Source organism: Lepisosteus platostomus, chromosome 11 (assembly GCF_059453375.1).
Source record: "Lepisosteus platostomus isolate fLepPlt1 chromosome 11, fLepPlt1.hap1, whole genome shotgun sequence".
Lineage (NCBI taxonomy): Eukaryota > Metazoa > Chordata > Actinopteri > Semionotiformes > Lepisosteidae > Lepisosteus > Lepisosteus platostomus.
Window position 1 is genome coordinate 27,510,008 of NC_142621.1, and position 23,647 is coordinate 27,533,654.

Here is a 23,647-nt window from a genome sequence, read left to right on the forward strand (position 1 = left end):
AGACATTAACAGATCATCTAAGTATCTGTACACTAGTTAACACTGGAGTTAATTTGCTTACATTTACCAAGAAGGCAAATGAGTGCCTTAAAGTAATATAAGAAATGAAAGTAATATTTGACTGGACAATACTGGTACTCAGTCAAACCTCTTCTCTAACTTCTATAATGCCAGGACAACTAAATTCCATATATCTGCCAAGTTCTATTTATAAACTGAGGACCAGGAGTGTAATTCCTTTTACAGACTCAGTAGAAACCCACACCTTGATTTTTCAAAGGTCTGATAATATTTTCCTATAAAGACTCCATTACCTGGTGATAAAATGGTCAAAAATAAGAGTATCACAAGACAGACAGAGTATTTTTTATTTTTCTATCAAGCAACCACATACTGTAGATCTTTGAATTATCAAAATGTAATTTAAAGCATTTGAAAAAATATAGATCTCTCAACTCCTTTTTCCGATGAACTACACTCTACATTTTTGGGGAAGACACTCTTAAAACTGTAGTCTCCAAAGTGAATAATTCAGAACCAAACCCTATATCTCAGTGCCAGAATCCGACAATCTCTTATAACAAGACACAGTGAATGTGAATGGCAACAATTTATGAACCACCAACTGTTTCCAATGTTTTCACAAATAAGAGCATAACACGGGAAGGGTGAATGAAAACACATTAAAGAAAATGAACAAAAGAAGATCAAACAGTAATAAATATCTGTTCAGTCTTGTCAACTAACCAAACTGTGATTCTTATATATCCTGTACAACTTAATAAGGTTTTACCCCAGCCTGAACCTGTAACACTTTTTTAAAATATTTCTGCAGGTTGAGGTGAAAGACAAAAAAAGAATAGCCTAGTAAGAAAATTACAATAAACAGAACGTTGTATATAGTTGTTTAATATCATGATGCAGTATGGTATTAATTTGAAAAATAAAACACGTGTGTTACAACAAAATATAATTACAGAAAAAAGCACTCTCAACAAAACAAACAAATGTTGAGCATGATTTAATAACAACGTGCTGCAGACGAATTAATTGGCACATTGGCAGACATGGTCTTGTTAACTGGCTGTACCAATCAGTGTCTAATCATACTCAAGAATACCTCACACATGGATTCTAAAAAAATACTGTAAGTTAGCAAGAAATATGAATGTTTCCACTGAAGTGCTAGATTATATGATGCTGTTTTTAATCAATGGAACTGTGATTATGAACAATCACTGATTTTGTGTCTGAGATTACAAAGGCTGTTCCCTTTTCCACTTTTCACTGCCTGCTTTAATGTGAGAATATTTATATTGCACAACAACAGTACAATATAACATGAGGTGATAGGCAATACATAACCACACTTCAATTGAGACTCTTAAAACAGCATGAAAGTGAGTCTTTTGAAAAATGGCTTAGTAAATGGCTTTTGTCTGGATAAAAATGCATTTCTGTGAACTCAAACAAAATTAAAAAAAAACATTTACCATTGTCTTGAGCTGGAAATTAATACATGAGGTAAAAGGGTAAAAATGCAGTAAAAATGGACATGAAATGGCTTCTCAAGTAAATGTGTCTTATCTGAACATAGAAAATAGTTATTTGATAAGATATTGTCAAGCTCTGACCATTTCTTGAGCTGAAGAGTCATGTTTCCGGGACATTTTAAAGAACCAAGGCACCCAGGCCTAGGGTTTGTTAGACTAAAATAATTTCCATTAAGTGCGGCTTAATCTGTCTATACAGTCTAAGTCCATTGAGTTCTATTGAGAAATGGACTCACCAATTTTCTTTCCACAATGATTCTTTGTTCTTGAGTGTGCAGTATTTTTATACATCAGAAGTGTAAGGTTTGTCATTCACACAGCTTTTGTGGTTCTGTCACTTGCACCACTCAGAAATAACAAGCAGAAACATATTTAAACTCATTAAAGAGAAGTAGAATTTTATACAAAATGTAGTAATTGGATTCAAAGAGGCTTTTTCAAGAAGAAATGACTGCAGGACGGGAAAGTGGTACAAATTAAATTTGTTCAAAGTGTTGGGAGGGAGTCTTGGAGACAGAAAGCAAAACAAAGACATGAAGCTTTCATTTCATGTGGAATCTAACCACTTTCATTTTCTTTCTTTTCAGTAACTGTGTAACATTTCTGAATTTCAGAATTGTCTAAGGTTTTGATAAGGCTCTGCTCAAGACACTGCTACAATTAGAAGATAATAAATTACTTCAGAAATGTCTGTCCTAAATATCTGCCTCAATTTGCTTACATAGAGGCACTCTCACTGCAGTAGATGTATACACTGCTGGAAACATTAATATATGTTCAGAGCAGCTTCACAGCTTGTTTAGAAATATTAGAATGTGCTGGTTTTTTAGTATAGCCCCCACATAATTGATATAAACGTAATCTATAAAATACAGGAAAACAAATAAAGAGTAAATGATGCTGCTGTAGGCTATATTTTGCCTGTTGTTATCATACGAAGGAAACCCTGCTAAAAATATTAAATAAGATCAAACCGATAATGTTATAAAAATACAGCATTTTCAAGCAGAAGTTTCCAACAGGTGGGATGATGCTGTTTGCTTTTAAAAGTCATTTACAACATGACATCACATCTTAGTTTAATAAAGTTAACAAAAAAATAAACAAAACAGGGCAATACAGATCCAGGTCCTTAAAGGAAGTTCACCACTTAAATATGCAAAAAGACCCAAATAAATTTAACAATGAAAAAAAAAACTTGGTGTGGCACACTTTCATTTCCCAAATAAATCAAAATTTTCTTCTAATTCTACTGGAGCTTATTGTACTTTTTTGGCCCAAATGGTCTATCATACAAAAACCCAAATTACAATTTGCCTTTATAAACTTGTAAACCACAATAATAGTGACTGCATTCCTTAATTCTAACTTGAATTTTGTTCTTTGGACACTTCATTAAGACATTTTCCAAATCTGAAATATGTCGAAAGCTGATAGATAAGACATCGGCACCAAAATCTGCTTAAAGTTAAAGCAATGCAGGAAAAAAGGAGATGTTATTTGGAGTTGGAGTTGATAGGTTAATATCTTAGGGTGACTGGATTACATGGTAATAGTTTGACATGGAAGCACCTTAATAATGAATACACCTTAGTGTTTCTACAGATTCACACATTCATGCAGCACCAAATCAGGGTGGAGTGGTGGCTGGGATATCTGCTAAACTCTGTTCTCTTCAGCATCAAGACTAGAAGTGGAAGAAACCCTCCTTCTTTAAACCTAGTTATCAGCCTCCCCTCGCCATTCTGCAGCCAGACACATTTGTGCAGCATCCCCTTGAGCCCCCAAGCCTGCTCTGCACCGGCTCTAATGAAAAGCAGGCCGCAATCCCTTTCAATTTTCGGAGACCGGCCGGGTGCCGTTAAAGGCAATCGACTCTGTGAATAGAGGCAGTATATCACAATATACAGGCGCAGTGGCGCTGGGGATGAGAACCATTGTGCCTTTGGAGAGAGGAGCTGGCATCGATCTAAAAAGGCAGCAGCTCATTTATGGGGGCTGCAGTACGCAGGTTTACAAAAAAGAGAAAAGGTAAGAGCGGGGAGGGAAAAAAGGGACTTCACATCCTTCAATTTCCTTCAGCAGGTTTAGAAAAAAAAATTGTCTTTTTGTGTAACACTGCAGTGAAAAAAGCAGTCTACAACTGTCATGAGCACCTGCCCGAGAGGATTCAGAGAGCCCTGTCAGTATGAACGTTTGTGGAGGATGACTTGAGGTATTTGCTATCAGTTGTTTGCAGTCAGTACACAAGTCAAGCTGCTTCACGGAAGGTGTTGCATTGAGCTAGCAAGCAGGGCTTGGAAAGTGCCTACTTTCTGTGCTGTGAGGGTAGTTTGAAGATGACAGAACAGTGGCACTTCAGCTGAGAACCGACATGCACTTTTCATAGGGAATGAACACTACTCTGCTTCCCCAACCGAGACTTTTTTGGCCCGGATCTGGTGACACCAAACTCTTTTGATAGTTTAACTGGAGAACTATGAACTTCAAGGTAGACATTTAAGGTACTGAATTATTGAAATGTCTCTTCCAGCAGAATCATTCCTTAATATCTCCTCTTGAATGGCAGGCTACTTCATCTGTTAAACGTGAACCAAGTAACTTGCAGCAGCAAAGAATGGCTGAAAAGTAATGCACAGAACAATCCTTGTATAATTTGTAAAAGCTTTCAATGGTACCACTAGTAAAATCTAGAAAATTCACTCTGCAAGGAACTAGACTGAGAGAATTTTAAAACAACCTTCCTACTGACCAGAAAAAAAAATCGTAGACAAAGCCAGTTGTGCTGCTATCTCCATTTTTCAGCTTGTTACTACAGACATCAGAATGAGCAGTGGCTTGAGCACATTTTCTGTGGACACTTCTTTTTCATCTAAAATATTACTTACTTGTAAGGTCTACTTGTGTACAACATCAATAATGCAATTCTCCTGACATATAGATTACAAGGAATGGATAGAGTCTGTGGGTCTGGGTGCCTGAGATTAACTGTCAAATACTGCATGGCACATAAGAGAGAAGAGTGTTTTTTTTTTAGTGAAGTCATAGAGAACTCACAAAAATCAATAGCACATCTGCAAAATTAAGTGAAGACAAAATAATTTAAAAAAAAATTTAACCAGAGGAGGTTCATACACTTAAAGTTATCAAGAGCCCTTCAATCTCTGCAATCAGTTGATACTCCTAATTGTACCAAAAGCACAATTAAGATGTGAATTTACAATAACAGGCAGAAGCATCTGCATATTTCAACTCCAAGAAATGTACTAATTAAGTGCAACAAATACGCAATCATAATAGCATTTATTCTTAGTTGAATTAATCATTCTAGTGAGTAATAGCCAAGATTTCTAGTAAATTAACTAGCATAAGACAAAGGGTATAGTATTTACAGTATGAATGTTTGTGGTTTAACACGTCTGTGTTAAATATCATGTATGGTGAACTTTGGTACTATCTCTCATTTGGCAATGGTAGACCACTTATATTCAATAGAACAGACTGATGCTGTTTTGGTGGTGAAACCATACATTATATAGAGGTCAGCCTTACAACACAGGTTTATATTTACTGCATTTTCAGCCCTGTGATCTACAACAATACTAATGTCAATGGTTATGGATAATATACATATAAAATTGATAATTCCCCTTAATTATAATCAACAGCAGATGGCTGAATACACACACCACAGTTTACTTGTATGTTTGATCACATATTTAAAGCTTTTATTCTAAACCATGTCACTGTGGCACAAGCTTGATTTGACACATTCTGAACTTACTTGGGACTGATAAGCAGAGAACAACTTAGATTATCAATTTCAGTTAAAAAGTAATTTGTGTCCAAGATTTAATAAGCTTCATGTTTTCTACAATCTGCAGAACCATTCAAAGCATATCACCTGCATCTAACAAAGGCTGTTGCTAGCTTTTCTCTTTTATTGTTCATACCTAAATATGTTTCTCATCCATTTACAAGAAATTAAGTTTCCCTGAAAGTGAATTTCAAGCTTGACTGCATTTGGAGGTTGAGTAACTCACTTTTCATTAATTTTTTTTCTTTTTTTAACAAATAATCTACTGTATGGGTAGTTCTTTTTTTAAGGGTGTCAAATTTAGGGCCAGCAGTGGAAAGCAATTATGCTGTCAGAAAAGTGTATTTTGACTTATTAAAAAACCTGAACGTTTTCAGAAAACTACTTATTTTTTGCTCCCTTGTCCCTCATGGGAGTTCGAGCCTGACAGCAAAATGAAACAGGGACTTTCGCATGCGGGTGCTTTGTCCATGCAGTCATTTAAAAGCACTGGTTTGTAAATATTCATCGGCTGTTCGAGACAGTAGTGCAGCACTCTAACAGCTGGGGACTCAGAGCCAGGGATTGAGAATGAGAGCTCAGCTGCTGAGAGTGTCACCATCTGTGTTTTAAAATACTGTACATCCCTCTCTCTCAGACCACTCTTCACTTTCTCCCAGTCAGAGTCTATATGGTGTAAAGCCCCTGTATCCTCCTAAAAGTCATTAACCATACAGTACAGAACCTGAGTACAGACCCTACCCCACCTTCAACCAAGCTGTGTTTCTGCAGTTTTAAATAATTTAAGTTTAAACTTAAGAAGATAGGAAAGGTTACAAGCAGGTAGAGGCCATTACTTTTACTAGCCCTTTTAGTAAAAGTTGCCTGACAATTGTGATAAAAATTGACCCCAAGGTCACATTTTTCTGACCCTTTTAGCTTCAGAGCCAGACATCCATTAATTCAGATTAATGTCAGCCAAAGATATTTAGGGACTGATGATCAAATGAAAGGAAACCAGGTTTCAACATCATATGATGATATTGATGATGATGATGATGATGATGATGATGATGACAAAGAAGAAAAGGACTTACAACAACAGGCAAAACTAATCAAATGTAATATCCTAAGCTTCTGGTGTTTTTAAACAGCTCATGAGAAAGACTCTTGAGAAATGGCCAGTTCATCAATTAATATGATAATGGCTAACAAACTCATGAGTTACAGTAATTGCAAAATCATGGAATCTTTCTTTTTAACTAACTTGAGTTCTCAGTCAGATCTAGTCATTATTTATTTGCTCACAATATGCCTTTACCCAAAGAGACTTACAACATATACAACAAAAGTAACTAAATACACAATCATTCTAATATGGTACTAAAAGTAAGCAAAAAAGCTAAATGACAAAAATGAAACTGTAAGGCAGGCACATGTGAGAAGTACATGTCCTGCGTTGAACAGAGTGTGGGCAATGTCAGTTGAGCAGCTAATGATATACTGTAGGTTAGGAATTACTGTTTACAGTAAAGGCGGAATGTCACTGAGAAGAGTGCAGTATTGATTGGTGAGAAAAGATCATGTCAGTGTGAGGGAGATTGCAAGTGCGCTCTAAATACTTGGATCTTGAGGAAATGCAGAAAAGTGGTCAGGGACTGAGCAGTTATGGTTTCAGGGCATAGTTCATTCCACCACTCTGGACTCAGAGACAAGAAAGAATGAGTCCTGGATATGAGGGAACAGAGAGGAGGAACAGTCCCGCAGAGGGTAAGAGTAGAGGCTGGGAGGGGATATAGGGTGAGACAAGGGACTGGAGATGGACTGTGGCTGACTGGTTAAAACAGTGGATGGCAAGTATGAATTAGTTCTGGTGAAACTGAGCCAAACTCAAGAATGATCAAGTTAGCTGATATTAGAAATGAGGTAAAACTTAACACACCCACTTTTCCAATTGATTTGGCTTGATTTTGTAAATAGAGTCCTAATTTTGTTACCCATAGTTTCTTTTTCTATGGTTATTTCTATATCTGATACTTGTCAGTTCACAAAAAAAAAAATCGTCATGGAAAGTAATAAGTATAGATATAAAAAAATGTAAATACAATAAATGTACAAGGTACCAATATAAGCAATATAGTTTGTGTGCCTTAACTTTCATTTAAGACACATGATGCTAGGAAAAATACTGTACATAGAAATCAGAAGGTAGAATAAACTAGGATAAAAATTAAAATCTATCTTAATATCTTTAACTTTGATCTATGAAACTCTCAGATCAAGAAATGAATTGAATTGCCTATGAGTTAGTGTTTCCTAAATTGATTTCCCTAGCTTGTTGCCCTTAAAGAGCTTATAAACCTTTTCATGACTTAAAACTCAGAGGAAGACACCCAAGCTTTAGTTTTACTAACTGCATCACAAAAACCTTGCACAGATTTTTGTTCTGTTTTTCTCCACAAGCCTGCCTTTTGAACTTCATATCCATCTTTTTGTGTTACAGAATCATTCGTTAGACACAGGAGGCAGGGACATGACGGACGAGATCCATCACAAGCTGGTCTGTGGAAGAGAGGAGAGGCTGGAGCCATATGTTGTGTCTGTAAAAAAGAGCACTGCCAGACTAGAGGACACACGGGGTGATATCCTCCTGTCAATTGGCATTTCACACCTCACCTTTCTTCTTTCAAGCTCCAAACACAAAGTCGCCTGCTCTAAAAACAAATTATTCCTGTTAACTAACTTCTGAAAGAGATGTCCCATTAAGGCGATTGAATTAGACGTCTGTCAAAAGCCACGCTGATTAGTTTTCCATTTGATGGTACATCACATCAGATGAACGGCTAATCTGTGCTCTCCTTGTCGATTTGCCAGAGCATGTGTCACCTTCTGGGTTTATAACAATTTATGACAATATCTCTTAGTCAGACGGTTTCAATGAACAGATCATTGTAGTGGCTCCTAGACCCACAACACAGCTGAAGAGACTACTCCTACAGCATCTGCAGTATCTCAACTGAATGTTTCTCTGTTACTTCATGACATAATAAATTAGGTTCCACTCAAAACTGCAGGATCTCTTCTATGTGATTTCTACATAATCCAGACAAAAGCACAGCAACCTTCAGATCAAACTACTAATACACCTTACCCAAAGAAGTTTAGCATCTGGATTTTGGACTTCAGCATCTCCAGATCATTCCAATCTAACCTTTAAAATGCGGTGCACCTTGGTTTTTCAGTTCTAGATACCCAAGTAAAACTGAATAATTTTCAGTCTGTAACCCAGTGACAAGAGTATCTTCATGTGATTTTAGTGCAAAGGTCAGTTTGACTCACAACACCTAGGTAGCAGTCTGGAGATTGGATTAATTTATGTAAAGGGCAATTTGATTTCACAGCCTTGGTCGATCTGTTTTAATATCCAACTGAGATGATATGGAATCATCACATCTCCTGTGTTAGATTGTAAACTCAATTGTAACACCTAATTTCCCCAAAGAAATCAGAGTCCAATCAGATCACCATCTCTTTCTTTTGTGAAAGGTGCAGGGACTATAAACATAATTACAGTCTTTTTTGTACAAGATAAAAAGGGCCTTCACATTGATATACACTCCATGCTCATTATATTGCTGTCCCTAAAGAGATAAGATGCTTTTTTATATTGTATGCAAGCAGGAGACGAAGATGGTAATGATATTGATTTATAATACAGCAGACACTGGAGAATGGATCAGGAATGGCTCCTGCAATCACTTGTTGGGTCATAAACTACCTATCTCAAAAGAGATTCATCTCATCGGCTGCTGCCCAATTTGCATTACTTTGGGTGTACAATTGTTTTAGAACAGTTCTGCAAATTTATAGTCATAACTGCACTATATCTATGATGTAAATACATATTCCTTCAATCAGTACAGTTCTTCAATTCCATTGTTGTTGTAGAACTTCAGTAAGCCTTTTCATGTTATCTTGATGTTGATTCAAAGAAGGAATGAAGTTACTTTTTGAATTGGCAAATTTATTGTGTTTCACTTCTTTCAATTTCATCACTGTGACATCCATGAAGCAATTTGCATAGTGCATAAAAGAAAAATATAACAAAACAGGATAATATTTAGTTCATAAACTAGATGCAAGACTTTCTTCAGATCAGGAAAATAACTCATCCTATCACTGAACTTTTGCCACAGGTGAAATAAAAGCAGTATTTAAAGCAGTCAAAAGTTAAAGTTTAATAATAGCCTTAGAAGAAGACTCTCAGTTAAAGGTACAAGAAAATCAAAGTATATTTAGAAAACAAGCGTGTTATTCTAGTTGAGCCAATAAAGAATAGGAATCACTGTGTTATCTAACCTCGTTTCACACACAGAATAACAATTTAGTCAGTCCCTCTTTCTCTGATCTTTACAATCAGCAACTTGCACTACAATCTAAATTTGACCTTCTCTCTACAAGCAAGGTAGAACTGTTATTGATTAAATCTAGGCTTTCAGTGTAAAAACACAGAGATAAGACTAGCAGACTGCCAGTGCACCATCTTCATCAGTCAGGAGCTTCACATCTTTTTGCATAAACTGGCACTAAGACAAGGTCGACCACAGTCTCTCTGCTGGATTCCAACAACCATTAAAAAAGATCTCCTTCTTTGTTCGAAACATCAGTTGCCAACTGACCGCTCTTTGATAGAATTTTTTTAAGTCTTCACAATCCAATGCTTCATTTACATTTCAAGGTGAAAACAATGGTGCACTACTTGATATAATTGCTTCTTCCTGCAAGCACAGAGGCTTAGATGGGTTTCTTTTAGTTCTTCATACACTTTCAAATGTCACAATTCAATTCCATTCTACTCTTCCTGAAGTGAGTCCAAGTTTATGGTAAACATTATGATTTTTGCACAGATCCCTGAACATTTGCTTTAATTTATCATCTGCAACTTCCTCTGAACAGTTTCTATGCATGTCTTTGTTTCCTGTTAAAACATAATGGCACTATTTTTGCTTTTCCTGTTGTAAAGAGTTTCTCCATTAGATTCTGTTTTTAAAATTGCCATTCCTATTCAAAATTTTTAACTGTGGGAAGACGCAATAGACGTATACTTACAATAAATTCCTAAAGTATTTGTGGGCAGTAAAGTTTAAACTGGGTTTCCCCCCCAAAATACTACCTAATCTGTGAAACACGCAAGAGGTAATGTCATGTCTTGGGCATGCCTGACCTCCTCTGGAACTGGCTTACTCATCTTTATGGATAGTTAATGATGACAGAATGCATTTTGAAGTTTATAGAAAAAACCTATCTGCTTATGTACAACAAAATGTTTCCATACTTGCTGAAAGGTGTTCCACCATGTAGCATGACAATGACCCATGTGACAGAGCAGTCTGTCACTGATTCACTGGCAGCAGAAAATAGTTTGTGACTTACCTTTTGCACAGCTAGCAGCCCAGTGTTTGGCTATGTCCCAGGTGCTGCACTAATCATGTCCTCCATGTCCGCACTTGTGTGATATAGAGAAAGTTAGGACTTAAGGTGTACAAACATTCAAGGGTGTACCATTGGGGGTAATGGGATACCCTCGCATAACACCACTCACTGGTTATGGCTTAAAGTGAATGTGTTCTGTTGTTGCTGCTTTCAAGCTGCTTCTTTTCCAGTAACTTAAGTGCATGTCAGCAGATAATTTTTTAAAATAATTTTTAATTCTCCACTCTTGTCTGTTCCTGCACAAAAGTAGTGACATAATGTATTCATTCATGTAGAGCAGGCAAAGTAAATAAGGAAAACTTGGCAATACCCCCGTCTGTTTATTCAAAGCTTTGTACTATGAAATACTTTGTCTTTCCATGTACAAAATACACCATAGGTAAACAAATATTCATCAGTCCAAATGTCAACACTTCGTACCTAGAATACATATGAATCTAAAGTTGACTAATTAAATCGCATTTTTACAACAAATATTATGAGTTTCAAAACTGTAAAAACTTAAATTTTACTAACTTGTGAATATTTTCTTTTCCATAGCAACTCCCTTCTGCTTTGATAGGTTAGAGCATGAAACATCACCATTTGCAAGGAATTTTTGGGTGATTCCCTTGAGCAAAGTCTGCTCTAATGCGGACTCACAAGAAGGGTGCATTAAGGGCTCACTGGGGGTGCTCGTGAGCACCCTTGTGAAACATAAATGAGAAATGGGACACCCTGAGCCCTTGCAGACCCAAACTGGAATGCAAATATGAAGGGCACAAGACTGCAAGTGTGATTATTGGGACTTTGTCTTTGTCTGTGCTGCAGGGTCCTGGTAAAAGAAGCACCTGTGCTGAGGGTAGCCCATTTATATGCCTGCAAGCCTAAACAGAGGAATGTGCCATGTAAATAGCAAAGGAGGTGAATAAAATCACTATTCATTTGATAAAAATGCCTTTGATGAAATGTACTGCTCTGCTGTACTGTTTGTGTGTATAATTGGAGCTCTGTGTAATAATATGTATATGAATTGTTTCATGTATTGTGTTATTGGTTTTATGGTAATTTTTTTAATCCAGGCCATATAAGAGGGATGCTGGGAAGCAACGCAATAGGGTGGGTTTGAGAGTTGTTTGTTAATATTAGGAATGTCTAAACATTCAGTGTGAAGTGTTGAAGGAATAGTGGTGGTAGTTCACAAAGGTTTATTTATTGTATTGTTTATTTGGAGATAGTCTTTTGTTGTTTTTGTGAAGAGTTGCTTTGTTTTCTTTATGTCCCTGTACTGTGATCCTGAAGACACCCTACAGTTGCTAGTTGCCCAGACTGGCCCCACAACCCTAATAGATTTACCCTTTGTTTCTCCTGGGAACATGACTATTTGGTTCTGGCTTGGTGAAGGAAACTCATTTTGTTCTACAATGGTCTACCTGGTCTACACACAAACACGATTGTGTGACAACCCAAAACATACTGACAACCAAAGATTTCATCTGAGAAAAAACTATGAAAATCTTAGGCTTGCCAAGTCAATTTCCAGATTTAAATCCAATTGAGCATGCATTTTAGATGTTAAAAAAACTGAAGAACACACTGGTCTAGTGTGAAAGTCACAGGCTAGTAATGTGTGGTCATTACTAGAAGCAATACAAGCTATACTCCTGCTTTGCAGTAGGATGCAGATGCGGTCTTTAGTCCCTCTTTAAGCCTGGACATACTTGTGCATGGCCATTGGTCATTCTAATTCATCGCACAAATGCCCAATGGGGTTAAGGTTTAGTGTATAGGGCATCCATGGCATACCTGCTACATTTATACTGTATCTTGCAAGTTAGCCATTGATACAAAAGCAACATATGTGTGCACTGGTGTGTAGTGTTCTGTTGGGATGTTGTCACATCAGGATGTGCCTGCACGAAAGGCAGCAAGTGAAGTGCTGGGACTAGATCAATGTAGTACAATGTAATCAGACATCAATTGGTCTGTTGTACACAACAGATAACGTATTGTTCTGCATGTCTGCACACTCAGAGACATCTGTCTGGGTGGACTACACAAACTCTTGATTTACTGCTAAGGATTACTCCTTCAGAGGTGTTGCTTCAATACACAAATGGAACAAACATCTTGTTTTCTTGAAAAGCGGGTCACACTGGGTTTTCTTTGCTGATTTTCACTAAACGTCATATTTAACAGGTTAAATAATCCAATCATCTGTGTCTAATCAATTCTCAAACTAATGATGCTTATGCAACAGTCAAAGTCATCTGAGTACAGTATATCACAGCCAGCCATGAATGATCAGTTAATCAAAATTGCTCCATAAAATGTAATCAATATCTTAAACTGGTATCCTTTAAAAATCCTTTAAAAAATGCATCAAAATAGTGCTTTTTATTTTGATTAATATAGAAATGAAATATTGCTCCTCAAGATTTTTTTACTTCTGAAATGAAGTGAGACTATTTACTTTCCTCCTTCTTATACCTTAATCTGGAGAAGCAGTTTGGGAGCAGAACATTCAAAATTACTTCTGTCACTAAATTGACATTAATTTTTCAATGCACTACTGGATAAAGTATTTTAACTTTAAAGGTAAAATATAAATTCCTTCTCAATAAATTGCATTCCTGGTTAACCTTTGGCTGGAAATAATATTATTTAGAGATTGTATACTAAAATTGTTTCATTAGTGAATAAATGCCATAGTATGAGTTACTACTTGTAAACTGGAAAACAAAATAAACCACAATATACCTAGCCATTCACGTGTGCTACTCAGAGCAGGCCTCAGTTAAACTAATTTTTTACAGCTTTGCAATTGCTGTTATTCTTTCATTGCTGTATTTTTTCTCTTCCCATACTTCTACTGAGCTTGGCAAAGCACATTTTTCAATAGATATCATGTAGCTTTTTCTATAAAAACTCCATACATAATGTTTATGGTGGCAACTATCCAGCGATGCCAGGGCCTAAGAGAAAATAGTAATGCCACATTCCAAAAAACAGACATAATGTTACTTTTTGTAACATTGTATTTTTTATTTCTCTAGGAGGGGAAGGAATCAATTCTAAAACAAATACCCCCAACCCTCATAAATACACAATTAAAGGCCATTGTTTTTCTGATAGATTACACTGTTTTTGTCTCGTTCATTACAAGGTTACAAGTTTCAGTACTTTAGCTCCAAGTTACCAGTGTGACACCAGTGTGGAAATAGGGACAGCCTCAGTGATGTAATTTCACAGTCAGTCTGTGCTGACTCTCAGCAGCATATTATACTTTTTCCTTGAGCCTGAAGATGTGGATAACTCAGTTATCTAAACTTGTCTGGATTTGGAAAGATGGCATTAACAATTACAAAGAGCAACAGGGTATTTTGGAAAATAGATTTCTCAAATAAATATTATACCTGGTTATCATATAAAGTCTGGAGAGCTTTTTAGAAGTAGTTCTTCCTTTTACAAAACTCATTGCAAGAACCAGATGCATGTGTCTGTACAGTGATACTAACAGCATATGGTTAAGAAATGGCCTCAAACGTCTGAACTAATTTTAAAGACAAACACCAGGATGAAGAAAACAGCTTGATGACAGCTATGATTGCAGCATATAAAAAGTACCTACAAGTAATTTGCAAACATTTAGTATTATTAGCACTTTTAAAAAGATACATTTTACTTTTCACTGGATCTAGTACACTACCTTGGCAATGTGCCTTTAAACTTTTTAATTTCATGCTTCAGGACATTATTCGCAGGAAGTGACGAAAACTACAAGAAGGTAATACTGAAAAAGGCAGACGTCCCCCTGCCACCAAGGGGTGTCTTTGTATAGAGAGAGAAATATAACAAGAGTCCTAACAACCAAAAAGAGGGTAGAAGTCAGTTTAATGAAAACATCAATATGAAATTTCAACATCAAACCTTGCATTAAGATTCTGAGAGTTGTGCTCTGTTTATGGAGGTAACCTGTTCCATATGAGTCTAGGTGTGTAGACAAGTTTACTGTTAATTTGACTTACACTTACAAAGCCTTGTGTGACATACTATTGCTTATTTGTCAAATTGGATGTTTTCAGAACTTTAGACAAAATCTAGTAAGGGCACCTGAGTGAACAAATAACACTTTATTATTATTATTTCATTTATTTAATAAACAAAGTTATCCAACACCCATATCCCCCATGTGAAAAAGTAACTGCAATTATTAATTACTTAATAATTGGTTGCGCAATCTTTAGCTGCAATGACTGCAACCAAATGTTTCCTATCATTCTTTCACATTGCTTTGGAGGAACTGTAGCCCACTCTTCCTCACAGAACTGCTTTAATTCAGAAACATTGGTAGGTTTTCGAGCATGAATTGTGCATTTCAGGTCCTGCCACAGCATCTCTATTGAGTTTAGGTCTGGACTTTGACTAGGCCAATTCAAAACTTTAATTTGGCTCCTTTTCAGTCATTCTGATGTGGACTTGCTTTTGTGTTTTGGATCATTGTCATGCTGCATGACCCAACTACGCTTCAGCTTCAGCTCACAGATGGATGACTGGACATTCTGCTCATAACTTTTCTGATACAGAGCAGAATTCATGGTTCCTTTATTATGGCAAGTCGTCCAGATCCTGAGGCAGCAAAGCATACCCACACCCCCACAGTACCACCACTATGTTTGACTGTTGGTATGATGTTCTTTACCGTGGAATGCTGTGTTTGCTTTACGCCAGACATAATGGGACCCATGTCATCCAAAAAGACTCATCTGTCCATAGAACATTCTCCTAAAAGGCCTGTGGATCATCCAGGTGCTACTTGGCAAATGAGAGACAAGCATTTATGTTCTTCTTGGTTAGCAGTAGTTTCTGCCTTGCTACTCTCTCATGAAGCCCATTTTTACCCAGTCTCTTTCTGATTCTGGAGTCATGAACACTGAACTTAGCTGAGGCAAGAGAAGCCTGCAGTTCTTTGGATGTTTTTTAAGGAACCTTTGTGACTTCCCGGATGATTTTATGCTGCGCCCTTGGAGAAATTTTTGCAGGCTGGCCACTATTGGGAAGATTCACTACTGTTCCAGGTGTTCTCTATTTGGAGATTATGGCTCTCGCTGTGGTTCGGTGGAGTCCCAGAGCCCTAGAAATGGCTTTGTAACCCTTTCCAGACTGATAGATATCAACAACTGTTTTTCTGGTCACTTCAGGAATTTCCTTTGATCGTGGCATAATGTGCTTGTTGAATCTTTGTGCCGGCAACTTGACTCTGTTAGTAAGGGTCAAAATAAGTGAGGTTTATATTGAGCAGGGCTGGCTGTAATCAAGCCTGGCGGTGTTCAATCAGCTGATTCTAAATTATCCATTTAATTGGGTTGATTTAACTAGGGGGCAATTACTGTTAGATAACTTTGTTAATTAAATAAATGAAATAAGCAAAAAAATGTGTTATTTTTTTTTCTCTCAGGTTCCCTTTATCTGATATTAGATTTTGGTTGAAGTTTGCAATAATAGAGGAAATCAGTAAAGGGGCAAATACTTTTTCATGGCACTGCACCTCTCCACAGGAAATGGCAATGGAAAGCCAATATATCTGTGATAGAGACTTTATTTAAGAAAACCTCTTCAAAATGTACAAACAAAACCTACTCTAAGCAACCCAACACCAACTACCAGAATGAATCTCCTTATGTCAAAAGTAGCCAAAATTAAACATGTGAGAATATGACTCTCTGCCCTTCACCAATTATGTTGTTAATCAGTTAATACACAAAATAAAAACATGTTTACAAACAATAGAGGCTTAAATGACCTCTAGTGGTATAATAAGTCTGCTAAAGCTACTATTCTAATAACTCCTAGCCTGCCACACTTTGGTATTTTAGTCCATACAGTGGAATATAAAATGAAATATGTGCAGGGAAAGAGAGGTGAACATGGAAATGTTCACTTAAGCAATTAATACTATGGATTTCATGACTCCTCAGAATCACCTTTCATTACTGTGTGGATCTGATCTGAAAGATCTGCTTGATTTAACAAAAGGATATTTCTATATTTGCACCACATTTTTTCCTTTCCCTTGAAAGAAGTTGTATAGAAATAAATCCTGAAACACAGAGTTAACTGTTAACTCTCATGCGGTGCTTGAGATACCGTATATATCAGATTCACCACTAAAAATAACAAATGCAGCAACCCATCTGACGACAGAAACACTGCGCGTGTTTGATGGGAGCGACGGCACGACCTGCTTGCATATTCGTCCAGAGCATGAGCCATCAAATGGGATTTTTATGGCTACTCCCTGCGGCAGGTTTAGCTGCTATAAAAACAAAATAAAAAAGGGAGAAACAGAGGGGAAAGGGACACAAGGCAATATGCAGTTTAAGTGTTTGTTATTATCCCAGAAGAGCAATTACAACAGACCTTCTCCATTACGGGCGCAGCTATGATCTGTCTTTGCATTTTGTAGAAACGGCGCTGTACAATTAAGTTTGATTTTCTTTCGCCTTCTTCATGCTGGAATTGAGAAATTTTATTAAAGCACACACCTTTGAGCCCTCTTCTGTATTAGCAGCCTCTCATTCAGTCTGCCAATCAGTCTGTCTACCTGTCTTACCGTCTTTCTACCAAAGCAGTGTTTTGTTGGAATAATGTTATTTCCTCGCATGTTGTATACTTCTCAGTGCCAAAACTGATCCAGTACTAGAAGTGAGCGTTTCAACAAGTGTAAAGATTATATGAAGCACAAAGAAACCATAGAGCCAGTTACCTGCTTAAAGAGCCACCCTTCAGGCATTTGGATATTGCGCCAAGTTGAAATAGGCAACCAGCAGACTTATGCAGCTTGTAATGTGCACCAAAACCAGGTTTGTGAACAACAGTAATCACAGTACAAGGTATTGATATCAGGGAAGAATAAGAAAGCAAAAATTTCACCAAGGGGTATCAAAGGCCAAGAGCATTACTGAAGTAAAATTGTTTTCTTCAAATTATTTTAGGACATTGTATTTTTGTGTAATATAGTTATTATTATTATTATTTGTAAAACGAAGGAGGAGTGCTGCTCCTGCAATTTAAAATGTAATTTAATTAAAGCTTTATGGTAAGGGAGAAAGTAAATGTGCATGGGGTGACACTGAACAATACTCAGAGCTCTAAAGTTTCAGATAAGCAGCCTTTCCATCCATTTTACAGCCTGCAAGTCTACTGTTTAAGTGGAAGACCACAGAATGGCCAAGATCCTTTATGGTCCCCAAGATAAAGGTGTGCTCATCATTTAGCCAGTGCAGGGCATAATGGGGGGCTGGATTGCTAAAGAGACACAATTGCAGATAAAATAAAAAGACAAATAAGGCAATAAAAAGGCTGTCTACCCCTGCATACTAATCCCTACTTTGGGTGCTTTCTTGCAGTTTTATGTCTGACCTTCTGTGTTACCAAAAAAAAAATCTATTTGGAGCTGGCGCTATTGAAACTAGAACTGCTGCAGACCAGACTGCAGGTATGACCATTAGTTCCTCTAAAAGACTTATAGGTGCACTAACCCCAGGGCAGCAGGTGGGTGGGTTTAATGTAACAGCACACACAAACCAAATGGACACAATACTGGGTTTAACAGGTCACATATCAAACAGAGGACTGAAAGGCTTTTCTCTGAAAACAAAAAGGGCGGGTTTTTAGACTATATCATGAAATACAGTCAAATGTATTTCATGATATAGTCTAAAAATGTTTGGAAGTGTCACTGAAATGTTTATTCTATTTCATTTTTCACTTAATGACAGGATATTTCTTTGAATATATATTGGTCTAATACAGTAACTCTTCCCTATTCTACAATATGGCCAAAATAAAAACATACTAAATATGACGGTTCTTTTCCATCTTAACGTCATGTCTTTTCAAACTATGTCTCAGCAGCATTACTGTTCATCATCATGTTTTTTAAACTGTGCTATCAGTAATGGCCTTCATTTTTAACTTTTTCCATGGACACACAGCATAGAATAAAATCAATGAACAAAGAAATGAGTATAGAAATACAGTTTTAACCGACAACACACATTTAAGGGAATAAAATAGTTTTTATTTTTTTGACAAGAAGTGTGCTTTTGTAATTACACCTTAAAGCTAGGTATAAATGACAAAATATTTAATCTTTCATGTGTTTCTAATTAGTTTCTTAAAACAATTATTTGATAACAACAGAAACTGTACTGCAGGCACTGAACATCATTAAATACCTATTGTTGTGAAAGGTTATCTTCTTAAGTTCCCAAGCTTCTCTGTCTATTCTCATTGAGGCAGTTAACTTGTCAAAAGCAACTGTAGTGCAAAGGTTACTAACTCTTAAAAAGTCTTTAGCGGCTGTGTGGTCAGTTGCTTTTCCTTCCAAATGGATTCACAATGATCTAATTGAACTGGTCATTTTCTGCATTGGACAAAATGTATGGTTTTCCCAGGGTTCAAAATCTGTAACCTATAAAATCTGATGGAGCTAAAAAAGTGTATTCTTGCTGTAGGACTTTGAATACAGGGAACGGACACCATGTATCCTTTGTTCAGCTGTTGTGACTTTTCAAAGTAAGGCACTTACCACACTGAGCCCCAGCAGTTCCCTCTTCAGGTAGTCCAAGTTCCTACGCTCCAGGATTTCCAGATAGTGCTGTAGGCGGGAGTAGGTGTACGGGTAGCAATAGGCAAACTGGTACACGTCGTCCTCTCTGTCGAAGCAAAACGCAAACGACATGACGTAGTTTCTGCGGTGATCTGGACAGCGGTAATAGTACACATTTTTTGCTGGAAGTCTTTGCCTGGTGAGAAAGTGAAAACAAGATAAGAACTGGAATTATAAGATGAAAAAATCAGTACTGTAATGTTCAGGAAGGGAATAATTGCTAAATGAGTTAATGGCTGTGTTACAATGAAATAAACTAATAGTTACATACATGGATGAAAGAAAGGTAATAATTCTATGTGTGGCAAGTCCCCTTCAACCAGTAGCACAGTGTTGATGGACTTACTGTATGCACATATCCTCTTTACAGGGTCCCTGCACCTGGCTTTACCCTTTTTTACCAAAAGGAGAGCAACCAACGTCTCCCTTAAAAGCTATGGGAAATCGGTTTCACTGGTCAACCATAACCCTAAACTACCCAACTCTAAACTAGACCTGTATTCTCTATTTATAGAGAGAGATGACCAAACACCGCTGAAGCAGGACTATCTCTCTCTGCCTCATGTGAATGTCTGTACTTTTTGTCTCTGACCAGTCTGTAAGCCACACAACCCCAGTGCAAACCAACACCAATGCCTCAGAGACACAGCTGCTCCCTTACATGGACTCAACACAATTACAGAAAATGTAAACAGAAATACAGAGCAAAGAATAGTATGAAATGATACACTGTATTCCTTTAGAAAGGAATAGATGTTGAAACTATTCAGAGTCAATCATTCTCAGGAGAGACAGCTGTGGGATGCTGAGTTTCCTTCTGTGGAAGTACTGCCAGATACTAAAGGCTGAATCTTTGCAGTTATCTCCTGTTTATGGCTTTGGCCTGTTTGTCCTACAGATGCTGTACTTGACTGAGACCTGGAAAAAAAATCTGTATAAGAAAGGGCCTGAGCATCATGATCCTGAAATCATGCTACTGCAATGCTACCACTGTGTGTTCAGTCGTCCTGCTGTAAAACTGACACTTGTGCAAAAGGAGAAGCCATTGGCTCAAGCACTTTGAGTCATCAAATGATTATTGCTAAGCAGTGGGGTTGTCCTCAATCTGCACCAAAGGCAGATATTTGTGCATGTGGCAAGGTATACAGGCCCTCACAGACTACAAGAGGAAGAACATCTGTGCATCTGCCCATGATGCCTCCCTGCCTAACGAGCTCAATACCTTCTATGCTCGGTTTGAAGCCAGCAACACAGAACCAGTCAACAGAGCTGCACCCTCCGCAGCTGACCAGGTGAGGTGAGGAGATCTCTGCTAAAAGTGAACAGACGCAAGGCTACAGGACCTGATGGCATACCCAGTCGCGTCCTCAGAGCCTGCGCCAATCAACTGGTGGGTGTATTCACAGACATTTTCAACATGTCTCTGGCCCAAGTCGTAGACCCCACCTGCTTCAAGACAACCACCATCATCCCAATACCGAAGAAAACCACAGTGACATGTCTTAATGACTACCGACCAGTGGCACTAACACCTGTCATCATGAAGTGCTTCGAGAGGCTGGTCATGAAGCACATTAAGGACACCATTCCGAACACACTAGACCCATACCAATGTGCCTACCGGCCCAACAGATCCACAGATGATGCAATCTCCATTGCCATACACACTGCCCTATCCCTTCTGGATAAAAAGAACACATACGCAAGACTACTATTCATCGACTTCAGCTCAGCTTTTAACACTATTATTCCAGAGAAACTAGTCAAGAAACTCAGTGCACTGGGTCTCAACACCACCCTCTGCAACTGGATTCTGGACTTTCTGACAGGCAGACCTCAGGCTGTCAGGCTTGGAAACCACACCTCCGGCACACTAACTCTGAACACTGGGGTCCCCCAGGGGTGTGTGCTTAGTCCATTGCTCTACTCCCTCCACACCCACGACTGTAAGGCCAAACATAACACCAACTCCATCATCAAGTTTGCCGATGACACCACAGTTGTAGGTCTGATCACAGACAATGATGAGAGGGCCTACAAGGAGGAGGTCAATCTCCTTACAAGGTGGTGTGAAGACAACAACCTCACCCTCAACATCAGCAAAACCAAGGAGCTGATCGTTGATTTCAGGAAACTGCAAAACGGACATGCCCCTATCCACATCAACGGGACGGAAGTGGAAAGGGTCAGTAACTTGAAATTCCATGTTACCGAGGACCTCACATGGTCTCTCAACGCCATCTGTTTGATCAAGAAAGTGCAACAGTGCCTGTACTTCCTAAGATGGTTGAAGAAGGCTAAGATATGTCCCCAGATCCTCACTAACTTTTACAGATGCACTACAGAAAGCACACTGACAGGTTGCATCACAGTGTGGTATGGCAACTGCAGTATTGCTGACCGCAAAGCCCTACAGACTGGTGAAAACTGCCCAATCCATCACTGGGGTTGCCCTCCAATCCATACAGGACATTTATGACAGAGGGTGCCTGAGGAAAGCTCTAAGCATCATCAAAGACCCCACACCCCACCTACAGACTGTATGACCCTCTACCATCTGGAAAACGGTACCGGAGCATTCGGGCCCGGAATACCAGACCCCCAGCCTATTAAACTCCCAGCCTCTCTCACCTATGATCTGAACCTCACAGTGCCTTCTTTCTTACCAAAACCTCAAACACACATTGAAATCTACCCATACTTCACATGTCAAAAAGCTCACTCCCCATAATTTTTTATCCTTTATTTCATTCTGTTGATGTATGTTTTTTCACATCTGATGTTGTTTTGCACATTACCTGTTACCTTTTGTTGTTTTGCACATTGCCTGTTGTTGTTTTGCACATTGCCTGTTGTTGTTTTGCACACTTGCCTGTTGCTTCTGTCTTTCTTTTATTACACAATTGTATTGTTGTTTTTTGTACAACTTATCGTCTGAGAGCTAGCTAAATAGCATTTTGTTATACCATATACCTGTATATGAGTATAATGACAATAAACTTGAACTTGAACCTGTGTTGAAAGAGATATCTCCCCATATCAGCACACTTCCATCACTACACCTAATGGGGTGAGCAAAGCACATTGCACAACAATGACTCCACTCACGTTATGTTCTGTCAGGCCTATCCAGGATGAAATGGCATTCATCTATGAACAAAACACTTTACCACACTCTCTGTCACAACCTCAGATGTTCTCTGGCTGACAGAAGACTTAGATTTTAGCTCTCAGCTGTCAACGTTACCCCTGAACATCCTCTGACCATGAAAATTATTTTCATTCAGTGAGCGATCTAAAGCCATTCTGTTATTGCATTTCTATTATTGGAATTTCTCACACTGTGGCCACTGTAGTCTGAAAATGATCACTTCAATAGATCAGACAATTGTCACCACCTGCCTTCCAGGACATGGTCTTTCACTCACAAACCTGGGATCCTGGTTTTCTCAAAGTAGTCTACTGATAGGTGAAACACAGTGTCTCATTCTCTGGGCCTGTGAGAATTTTCTCACAGTCAATATTGTAAATAGTTACCAAGTGATCATCATTATTCAGGTACATGTTCATATCTTTTTTTCTTGAGTAAAAATAATATAGTTAAAATTAGTTAAAATTATATACTTTTGACAATTTTAACTGAACTGAAATACAAACACTGAACACCTGACACTTCTATGAAATCACATGACTTAATCTCAGTGTTTTTATCCCAAGGAACAATACTAATCAAACTAATTAACAAATTTATCTGCTAACTCTATAAAATATAAATAACATCAGGTATGTGCCCTATAAGCTACTGATTTAAGATTGTTGCTTTTTCATTGTGCATTTATAACTTTTGATGAAGGCGTGACAGAACATGAACGTTTCTTAGGATAAATTGCAGCAAAGTATAAATAGAGCTTGAAATAAATCAGAAGCATTCACAATTTGAGAAAACATTACAAAGTGCAGAGCTCATTAGAAACAAATACATATATTCATAGAAAACACGTTTTCTCAATAGCAAATATGAAACAAGGACAAATTCACATTTTCATCATTTATCAGCACTACCTTTAGAGTTCTTTGTATATATATTTTTAGCATGTTAAATTTCAAACAGTACAACAACATATATAATTATCTCTTTTGTGTAAAATAAAA

General features: G+C 37.7%; 1 protein-coding gene across 4 annotated transcripts in view; it reads right to left on the bottom strand.

Annotated features, from left to right (window-relative positions):
- The window catches only part of bend5 (BEN domain containing 5), a 513,667-nt gene that overhangs the window by 221,749 nt on the left and 268,271 nt on the right, over positions 1–23,647 (bottom strand). For all 4 annotated transcript variants that reach the window (XM_088598977.1, XM_088598976.1, XM_088598975.1 and 1 more), the window contains one exon: positions 19,415–19,631. In XM_088598977.1, the coding sequence (XP_088455103.1) occupies positions 19,415–19,631 (217 nt within the window). The remainder of the gene's footprint in view (positions 1–19,414; positions 19,632–23,647) is intronic.